Below are 10,423 nucleotides of genomic sequence, written 5' to 3'. Positions count from 1 at the left end.
ATAAAGCATGCCTGCTACGGTCAGTGCTTCATAACTTTAATTTGAGCACTTGATTGGTTTTGAAGCATGCCTGCCACGATCAGTGCTTTATGACTTTAATTCGATTCTTTTGCTTGATTGTTCTCCTGTTGCCTACTACTTTATTTAATGCATGTACATTGATAACCACCTACTTTATTTGATTCCTGAACATACAACATACAATGCTGTCATTCTTGCTGAACATATAACGCTGCTAGCCACACTTTGCCACGTGATAGCCTCCGCCTTCGCCACGTGGCACCCTTCGCCACTGCCACGTGGCACCAATAGAATAGGTACAATGTAGTATATTGAATTTTGAATTGGAATAATTATTTTGGGAGAACTAAATAAAAAAATGTATAATCTTAAACAGACATCAGTTAAAAACACTCCTTTAAGAAGGGATTTTTTGACAAAAATATTCATAATGGAATTTTTTGCAACTTGATAATATTAAAAGAGGATTTTTTACAATTTGTCCCATTTTAAATCCATGAAGTAATAATTAGGTGACATTAGGTATTAGTGTATTCAACATCAATGATAAGAAACAAAAATGCGGATCAAATTAATAAAATTAAATGATAAAAAATTAAATAGATCGTGTAATAGAAAAGAGTGGAAATTTTTTTTTCACACATTGGTTGTCAATCATTCGAAAGAGCACTAACAATAGACAATCCTCTCATGCAACAAATACAATTTTCCTTGTTTGGAAAGGAAATATAATTGGGATAGTGAGGGGTAAAAAACGACGCAATCTTTGTTTACCCCAAACATAATTCCCAACGAAACCTCGTAAAATTCAAACCAAAAATCCAAAATCTATGCGGGCTCGTCCTCTCCCCTCTTCCCCTGTGTCCCTCTTTTTGACCCACAAATTCTCTCCCTTTTAGCTCCCTCTCATCGTTTGTACGTACATATATATTTATGTATATATGTGTATGTATTGTTATGTATTGATTTGACGATGATGAAGAAGAACAAGGATGGAGAGTTATGGGGATTCGAGAACGGAGATGTTGGTGGGTCTAATTCTGACGTGATCTTGGGTTTGGATGGTGGCACCACCTCCACCGTCTGCGTCTGTATGCCACTCCTTCCATTTTCCGACCACCACCACCTCCCCGATTCCCTCCCAATTCTTGCTCGTGCCATCGCCGGTTGCTCCAACCACAACAGCGTCGGAGGTACAATCTAATCCCCATTATATGTGTACAAATATATACGCATTTTAAGTCAAAAGTGATGACTTTGTTTTGTGTAATCCATCAATGATCAACAAACAAACCTATTCCCTAATTTTAAACCCAATACGTACATACACATATAGATAATTGGTTTGGAACTATTGGGTATTCTCAAAAATGCATTTGTTGACTACAATTAGTTGTTGTCTAGTCTGATTTTCTCAGCATTATTGGTTTTTGAGGAACGGTAAGGTTAATCGATTGTGACCAGGTCACTGTTTCAAGTCAAGAAACAGCTCACCAAATGTGGAGATAATAAGGTTGCTTATTGGGTTTTCGAGTAAGATGGAATTTTGATAATTCAGTGTTATTTTGTAATAAATTAATTGCCGTGCACACACATAAATAATAATAGTGAACATTATGGGTTTCAAGGGTAGAAAATATTCTTATTTCTTTGACGATGAATATATTTTAATATCATTGAATTGCTAGAGAAGTTGACTTCCATGTTATAATGTTGATTATTCCAGATATTTCTAAAATGTTAATTTCAGAAATATCACAGAAGCAGAAAAGTGTAAACTCAAAATTGCATCTTTGTGCTACATAATTTCAGAAACTGCGGCCAGGGATACAGTGGAACAAGTAATGGCAGAAGCCCTTCTAAAATCAGGTTCAAAGCGATCTGCTGTCCAGGCTGTTTGTTTAGGTGTATCTGGTGTTAACCATCCAAAGGATCAGGAAAGGATATTAAATTGGCTAAGGTGTGGTATCAGGAGAATCTTATTTTAGATGTATTTTGATTTACTTGCCTACTAAGTGATTTGTTCTCCTTAAAGTTTTAGTCTTGTTTCTATACTTCTTAGAGGGGAATTAATCTCACTCACCAGTAAAAAGGCTTTACCTCACTGTTGAAGTTAATAAATCATTTACAGAAAAAAGAATGAAGAATCTTGAGTTAGAAAACCGAAGAAGAAGAAAGTCTTTTTCTCAACTACTTGGGGTCGGCTAAATGAATCCTACGTTTTCATTCCGCTCTATCTAAGGCGATAGCCTCAGTAAATCCACATGCTATTATCTCCTTCCTTACTAACTCTACCCATGTTATCTTTTGTCTTCTTCTTCCCAAGCTCTTCTTTGCACATGTCCAAACCACCATAACTAATTTTTTCTCATTTTAACTCCAATTTGTGCTACTCCAACCATCTCCCGAATGTGATCATTTCTAATTCTATCCTTTCTAGTCTTACCGCACATCCATCTCAACATTTGCATTTGTGCCACACTCACTTTATGCGTATGTTGTTTCCTAGATGCCCAACATTTTGTGCGATAAAGTATGGTTGGTCTAACAGTTATTCAATAGAACTTCCCTTTCAATTGTATTGGGGCCCATCAGGGCCACCTCCATTTGACCCATCCTACCTTGATTCTATGATTAATGTCCTCTGTAGTTTCTCCTTCATTATGAATAATTGAGCCTAAATAACAAAAATGTTCATTTTTTTTATACCTCTTGATTCTCAATCCTCACTACATCGTCATTTCTATTTCTAAATTTACTAAAGTTACACTCCATAAATTTAGTTTTATTTTTACTTATCGTAAACCCTTTTAGTTCTAAATCTTCTCTCCAAACCTCCAAGTTGGCATTAGCTCCTTCTCTAGTCTCATTGACTAAAACGATAATCGGCAAATAACAGACACCATGGAATCTCATCTTGGGTGTGTCTTGTCAACTCATCCATAGCCAAGGCAAAACAGTATGGTCTTAATGCTAACCTTTGATGTAAACCTATGGTAATTGAGAATTCATGTGTTTCTCCTATAGGCTTTCTAACAAAAGCCACACAACCACCATCATAGATGTCTTCTATTGTGTAAATTAAACTATAAGTACATTCTTTGAAAGAATTATCATGTTGCTGAGTCTAAGTTATAAAATGGGATTATGTGGGCTATATGAACAGATAAATCTTAATTTACACACACACACACACCTCCTCTCCCCTCCAGAATATATATATATATATATATATATAAATCAATAAATAAATAAAGAGTTGTTACTCAGTATGGTTCCTGTTAATCCAAGGTGCGGGAAGGGGTGGACAGGATACAACCTAACATTTAGCATTATTTGGATAAAGTGATTTCAAAAACTGATGGCTGCAGAAGTTATCTTAAACATGTTCTTTAGAGCCATACAAGGCATCTTTGTCATCATCTATATATATGCAAATTTTACAGATTTTTCTAGAGTGAAAAAGTTATGGTCATTGAAAAAGAGGAAGGCTTTTAACAATGAGACTGCTTTATTGCCTTGCCGTGCACAAGTTTTTGAAGTGAGAAATAAAAATGGTGAAAGTTAGGTGTCTGGTTAAGAAACTAGGGGAGTTGTACAATACTGAAGACCGTGGATTATTCAACCACTCAAAATGTTGGCATGTGCATGGGTGTTAGAGTTGGGATTACTGATGACAAGTGAAAAACAATGATGTGTATATATGGATAATATGAAAGGACTTCCAGTATGCTGAGGGAATTGATGAAATTATTATGTTCAAGTTCATTTTCTTTTTTGAAAAGAAATTTCGATGTGTCAGACAATTCCTTATAGAAAAAATAAAGTTCAATAAGTTTTTAATCTTTTGACAAATATATTTTATAGAACAACATACACGTGTGTGTGTGTGTGTGTGTGTTTATGTGTGTGTGTGTGTGTGAGAGAGAGAATTGCTGACAGCCAATTCAAAGAAAGACGATGCCTATAGAATAATAACGCAGAAAAGGAGTCTTGCTTTCTTGCTCTTGAAAAGAAAATTTGAATAAATGAATGTATGTCAACAATTTTATACTGCCTTGATTCTTGGAATTTTAAATTATGACTCCATTAAAATTTTGGACATAGGCATTTTGCAGACGAAGCAAAAAGAGGATAAGAAAAATGATTTTGTGAAGTATGGATGGCTGATGCAAGTTCCTCTAGACCTGGTGATGTTAATTTTCCCCTTGATATCACCATTTCTTGTGCTGCTCGATTCGTAACCATATTATATAATGAGTGTCAGTGACGAATGTTAGGCATTTTTGTTGCTCCTGAAACCAGATATATTGTTGTTTGTTGGAGTAATATGATAATTGTATTTACTCTATATTGAAAATTACAACATATACTGGAGAAGCATTTTTTTTTTGTCTAGTTGCATATTTAGTACGTTAGTGCACCACAATCAGCTGTTAATTGAATTTGATGATTTCCTCAGGGACATATTCCCAAGCCATGTCAAGCTATATGTTCAGAATGATGCTGTAGCAGCTCTGGCAAGTGGGACCATGGGAAAGCTTCATGGTTGCGTTTTGATTGCTGGTACAGGGAGCATTTCTTATGGATTCACTGAGGAAGGAAAAGAAGCCCGTGCTGCTGGTGCAGGACCTGTCTTAGGTGATTGGGGCAGGTAATTCTGGATATGTTCTCATCATGTTTTATGTACATGGAAGATGTGTTAGCTTCATTTTGTTTAACCTTTTTTATTTTCGAAAGTAAAGATTTGGTGATTTTATCAATTATTAGCTTTAGTTAAATGATCTGAGAATAACTACACGTTTAAGAAGATGGAAAGTTATACTTATGATAGCTTCCTATTGTTAGGAGTGAGTTGTAGTAAAACCGAAAAGGACAAATTAATGGATTACCTATTGATAACCCTTTCTGCATAAAAATATGAATTGCCATCCATTTACCGAGATTTTAAAAATTTTGTGAATGTGTCCTAGGAATAAATTAAAGAAACACTGAACTGCTCAGAAGGGCATGACAGATGATTGTCATCTTAGAAACAGTAATTTTTTTTCTCTTTTGTTGGTGCCAGAAGGAAGTCACGGTTGCTGAATGTTTTACTGTTGATGAAGCCGCTGTCACGATCGTTGATTTTTAATTTTATAGACAGTTTGCAGCTTATAAAGCAAAGGAGTTGCACTTGAGAGTTCTTTATCCTACTTAAACAAACTATAATCTTTAGAATTTCGCAAAAGAAATGAACTAGAAGATGGTTTACATCATTCAGTGGTAAAAAGAACAAAAGTATGCTTAGACACTTGTAGATTGATTTGAGTAGCATAATAAATTTGCTAAGATAGAGGAGCATTAATAAGAATTGAAGAAGGTGCATATGAGGAGGTAGTTGATTGTATTGCTGACTACATTTCAAAAGAGAATGGGAAAGAGACCGAAATAAGGATTTGGCCAGTAATTGCTAGAATTATTAAGAAAATTTGAAATTTAAGTTTTTACGTACCCAATATAGATGAGTTCGACATTGTAAAACCCAGAAGGTGAACATTACTTTGTATAACATCGTAAAAAGAAGTATAAACACTTAAATGGTAAGTTTAGAGCAAATATAATAGAAAATGAAAAGGTACATATCGGGAGGCACGGTATAAGCTCTCTCCCATACACTTCACTTTTCCTTTTACTTATTATATTTTCCATCCATGCTAAATGCAGCTTAAGTGTCTAATTACCCCACTAAGTAATTACTCTTACCATGTTGAATTTAAAGTGGAAATATATGCTACTTGAGACAACCACTTGCACTGTGTGACTACGAACTGTTTTGCTTCTTGTGAATTGTTGGAAACATTGCAATACCAAGTGCCTATATTTGAAAAAAAAAAAAAAAAAAAAAAAAAAAAAAAATTATATTAGAAAGATTACTTTAGTTGCGCCTGTGTCGTCTATCAAACAGCCACTCCAAGTGTCAAGGAAAAAGGAAGGTCGTGCTTGGTAATACGTAAGACTTATAAACGAAGGTCATGCTAGGTAATATGTAAGACTTATAAACACACATTTTCGATCTTATTTTGAAAGAATATAGTTCTTGATAGAATTGAATGGAAAAGAATGATTGCTATAGGTTATAACCAACTGGAAATACATGGTTTGGAGACTTTGCCAATTCAAGTTTTTCTTCATTTGACTAAAAATAAGGAACGCGTAGCTTTTATTCTAAAATGATTGCAGGTGTGGTAGTGATATTATGTCCATGGAAAATACTATTACGCATCTTACAAGTTCTATGGACATGCTTATGATCTAAGATTGAATTTTGGAATGTTCGCAATTCAATTTGATTGATGGATATCTTTTCACTTGCAGTGGCTATGGAATTGCTGCACAGGCATTGACAGCAGTAATTAGGGCTCATGATGGCCGTGGTCCAGAAACAATGCTTACAAACAGTATTCTACACACACTTGAGCTTTCTTCTCCAGATGAATTAATTGGGTATCTCTCATTTGAAATTTATGATTATTGCTGAAAGATCTGTTGTTTCTGTAAAATTTTGGGATTTGGTAGTCTTTCACATGATTTCGACATTATTTGACTATCAAGTCCAGTCTTAACCTAGAAACATAATAGCAAGGATGTACAGACCCAGGAAAACAAATCTAGATTGAGGTTAAGTCAGATCGAGTTATCTGTTTGGAAAGATTAAAGACATATTAATTTTTTAGGGTAATTAAGCTATAATGAGCAAGAAGAATATGATGGATTAGGGATTTGAGGGTATGAAGTTACTGAGAGAAAAAAATAAGGCTTAGATAGAGACGATTTGGGGCATAGTTGGAGCCACTGTGTCGTTTTGTGCGAGAGAATTGTATGTAGGATGAGATACACGACCATGAACTGTAATGAGAGACAAGAAATCGATTTACAGAGAGAATGTGGCTGTGACCTCGCCAGTGATGGTGGGCAGTGGACCTACAGTACAGGGCCTAAACCGGTGTGCTTGTATAAAGGATCGTAGAGGACGGGAAGATTCTTTGGTGGAACCTACGACTTTAAAGGGCACAAGCTACACAAGTCACAACTGTCTTTTAATGCTTTAAGCCTTACAGTTGCTGTGGAAGCAGCAATTTGTGTTGCGTTAACATGCCCACCAATTTCTAATTTTAATTTCAAATTTCAACTTTTTAAAAGCCGATAATCATACTGATAAAAAAAATTCTAGATAGACCAAAAGAACCCATTTCTTTGTGATTTCATAGTCGGGGAAGATTAGAAGAGATATCAGGCAAGATTTTTTTAGAGAATATTTTTAGTAAGCCTTTCAGAGAGGAACTGGTAGAGGGATGTTTTTTTGTTTCGACTTTTGCCCATGTGGGATTGCCGAAGGGGAGATTTTCCTCAACCCCTATTACCTTCCTCTGTAGAATGTGTACTTGATTTTCTAGATTAACTTAAAATAGTATTTTGCTGGAACTCTTCTTGACATTTGCTCTGTAATGTAACAAGGTCACATGCATCTTTGACAGCATACAGTATCAATGTGTGGGGTTATGACCTCCAAAATAGTGATTTATTATTTATTGAGACGTTAAACTGTTGGTGCTGTCTGCGACTAAAAATTACCTGAAACTGATTTTTGCATTCGTGATCTCATGTACTATTAATAAACCATTAATATTTGAGACATTAATTTGCATTATATTCTTTGGATATGCACATCTTTCTAATTACACTCGGTGATGCTTCTTGCATTATTGTTGGAGCATAATTGTAAGCATCAATAATTTATGCTCTTGTTTCATGAAATCCCTTAAACATTCCTCCCCCCCCCCCCCCCCCCTCCCTCCCGCTTTTTGGCCCCTAAGCTTGTTCTTCTATAACCTCTGAATATGCTCTCCCTATTCACGTAAACCTTCCATATGGGTAGATTTTCCCTCTCATTTAAATTCAATTTACTAACAACCCACTTGTTCTTCTAGCAATCTTGTATATGCTCAACCCATTCATGTCAACCTTCTATGTGTGTAGATTTTACGCCTCGTTTGAATTCACTTTACTTAGTACTGAACAATGGGCATCCTGTAATTCCTTCTTTTTGAAATCCGGACCATGACCCAAAATGTTACAGTGGCTTTGAGGAGATTGTTGGCAGATAGAATAGATTAAAATCTAAGCTTGAATCCATAAGATCATCCTAAGAAAAGCTGAATTTATGGATATTTTAATGTAAGCCAAAGACATTGACTCATTTTAGTTGGAAACAATTTTGTTATGTTTGAGAAATAAATATAGTTTTGAAACGTCTGAATGAATATCATGGAATGTGTTCACTAAAGGCACTGCATTTCAAATTGGTTTCACTGTTCTTTTTTATTGGGATTTAGGTGGACCTATGCAGATTCATCCTGGGCGCGAATCGCAGCACTTGTTCCAATAGTGGTTTCTTGTGCTGAAGCTGGGGATCAAATTGCAAATAACATCTTAAATGATGCAGTCCAAGAATTGGCTCTAAGTGTGAAAGCCGTTGTTCAGAGACTTTGCTTGGGTGGGAAAGGTGTGACCCTATAAATCTATTATGTTGTTTTCCTAATATAAATGAAATAAAAATTTATATCGATGGAAAATGATTTTTGGGTTTTTGATAACTCAAATCATGCATGAAGTTTAAGTTAGGTAACCTCAGCTTAAGAGCGTGATATAAATAGTTGGTCTCAGGTCTTAATAATTTAAGCTTTTGGAACAAGTTCTCTAACATGGTTCTGAAGCTTTGTTTTCGAGAGGTCTTGGGTTCAAATCAATTCATCTTCATTTGTTACCTTCTCCATGTGTTTGTTTACACTATCCATTGATGGATGGCATAAGATCTTGATAAATGTTGCTGGACCGTTCCTTTAATTGCTCAAGATTTTGGGCAACTACTTCTAACTCTCAAAGAAATTAAAATGTTGCTGTAGCTATTATTTCTACCCCTAAGAATTGTATGGTATACCACTGATAAATTAATAAGAGCCACATTGCAGATCATCAAATCTCGTCTGACATTTTTCATGAGATGCAAGTATTTAACAGCTTCAATTTGCATATTAATCTCAATTTGTAGATGGGAATGGTTCTTTTCCAATTGTGATGGTCGGTGGTGTTCTCGAAGCTAACAGCAAATGGGACATAGGGAAAGAAGTAGCCGACTGCGTCCAGAAGATCTACCCTGGGGCCTGTCCAATTAGACCGAAGGTCAGCCTCTTGTACTGATTTTTCCTTTTGTTTTTCTTAAAATACCAGTGAGAAGTGATTATAATTCTCAGTTTTTTTAGCCCGTTGCAAATATGGATTTCTTGCCATCTTATATACTCCGGCAACTGTGTGTTTTTTCTAAATGCCTGTTTGCACCTTTTTTTTTTTTTTTTTTTTTTTTTTGTCAAGTTACTTTCAGTGATAATCCAGTCAGGATGTTGACCACTGACAATCATATACTGTCTGAAGATTATCCACCTGTAAATAAATTCTCTATTGGTGTCGAAGTCGAGGCCCTCAACTTTAGTTAAATTTACCGCATAAAGGATACAATATGTCAAACTATCATCATCTCATTTTATTTTATAGTTCCTTCACTAGTCACCATTTTTCAAACTAGTAAACACTCTCTCAATAATAACCAAACACTAATATAACATCCATGATCAATCACAAAGCATATTAGTTTTTGATTGTCGTGCACGATCATTCCAACAGCTATGTCCTGGTAGTACCCAGATGTCTGCATTGTTCTAGGTGAGCCTGAGATTTTAGTTCCCGACACTGTAACTATCACCTGCTTCACAATCTTTTCACCATCTTTGTGATGTTTACCAGAATTCTATAACTTTCTTGGTATACCAAAAATAAAAAATAAAAAAAACTTTTTATATTATCCGAGGCCCTTTTAGTTGGAGAGTGCCAACCTAGAGAACCTATTATAAACCACATCTTTCTTATTTAAATTCTTGTGATATGGATAAATTTTACGCTTAGTCTACTTTTGATCATCAGGTGGAGCCTGCAGTTGGGGCAGCTTTACTGGCTTGGAATTATTTGACCAAAGAAACAGAAGGGAACTGTCATAGATGACCATGCGGAGCGAAAATGTTCGACTAAATCTATTATCCTGTCATTTTGTCCGAAAATCTCAGAATTCATTGTTATGGTCTTACTCCTATTTTGACAGGCTTACAGTTGTGATGAAGCCAGAACACCAATCTATTGGTCACAATTAAATCCCCTTCATACCCCATGTTTAAAAGATGTAGACGGAAGCATCAAATAATTATCATGAAAGTACATCAGAATGCCTCTATTTATCAGATTTTTTTTTTTTTTTTTTTTTTTGGCCCTTTTCTTAATCTGAATTTTTTGTATACCTGATGTATGCTGACCG

General features: G+C 35.3%; 1 protein-coding gene across 1 annotated transcript; it reads left to right on the top strand.

Annotated features, from left to right (window-relative positions):
- The first annotated feature begins 753 nt into the window (after positions 1 to 753).
- On the top strand, positions 754 to 10,369 carry LOC132312221 (uncharacterized). Its single transcript, XM_059810504.1, has 7 exons — positions 754 to 1,214; positions 1,834 to 1,981; positions 4,484 to 4,675; positions 6,379 to 6,507; positions 8,397 to 8,566; positions 9,113 to 9,243; positions 10,039 to 10,369. The coding sequence occupies exons 1-7, from the start codon at positions 995 to 997 to the stop codon at positions 10,114 to 10,116; spliced, it is 1,068 nt and encodes a 355-aa protein (XP_059666487.1). The 5' UTR covers positions 754 to 994; the 3' UTR covers positions 10,117 to 10,369.
- Positions 10,370 to 10,423: the final 54 nt, after the last annotated feature.

Source organism: Cornus florida, unplaced genomic scaffold, assembly GCF_030987335.1.
Source record: "Cornus florida cultivar Cherokee Brave unplaced genomic scaffold, ASM3098733v1 CherokeeBrave_3.0.0_Hap2_Chr01, whole genome shotgun sequence".
NCBI lineage: Eukaryota > Viridiplantae > Streptophyta > Magnoliopsida > Cornales > Cornaceae > Cornus > Cornus florida.
The sequence above is the reverse complement of the archived record's forward strand: the minus strand, read 5'-3'. Positions and strand labels throughout refer to the sequence as shown.

What these genes read in the sequence shown, in the direction of transcription:
- LOC132312221 (XM_059810504.1), top strand. Translation starts at nt 995, where the DNA reads ATGATGAAGAAGAACAAGGATGGAGAGTTATGGGGATTCGAGAACGGA. An exon ending in CAACCACAACAGCGTCGGAG is followed by an intron (nt 1,215 to 1,833) that starts GTACAATCTAAT and finishes ACATAATTTCAG; the next exon opens with AAACTGCGGCCAGGGATACA. An exon ending in TCTCCAGATGAATTAATTGG is followed by an intron (nt 6,508 to 8,396) that starts GTATCTCTCATT and finishes ATTGGGATTTAG; the next exon opens with GTGGACCTATGCAGATTCAT.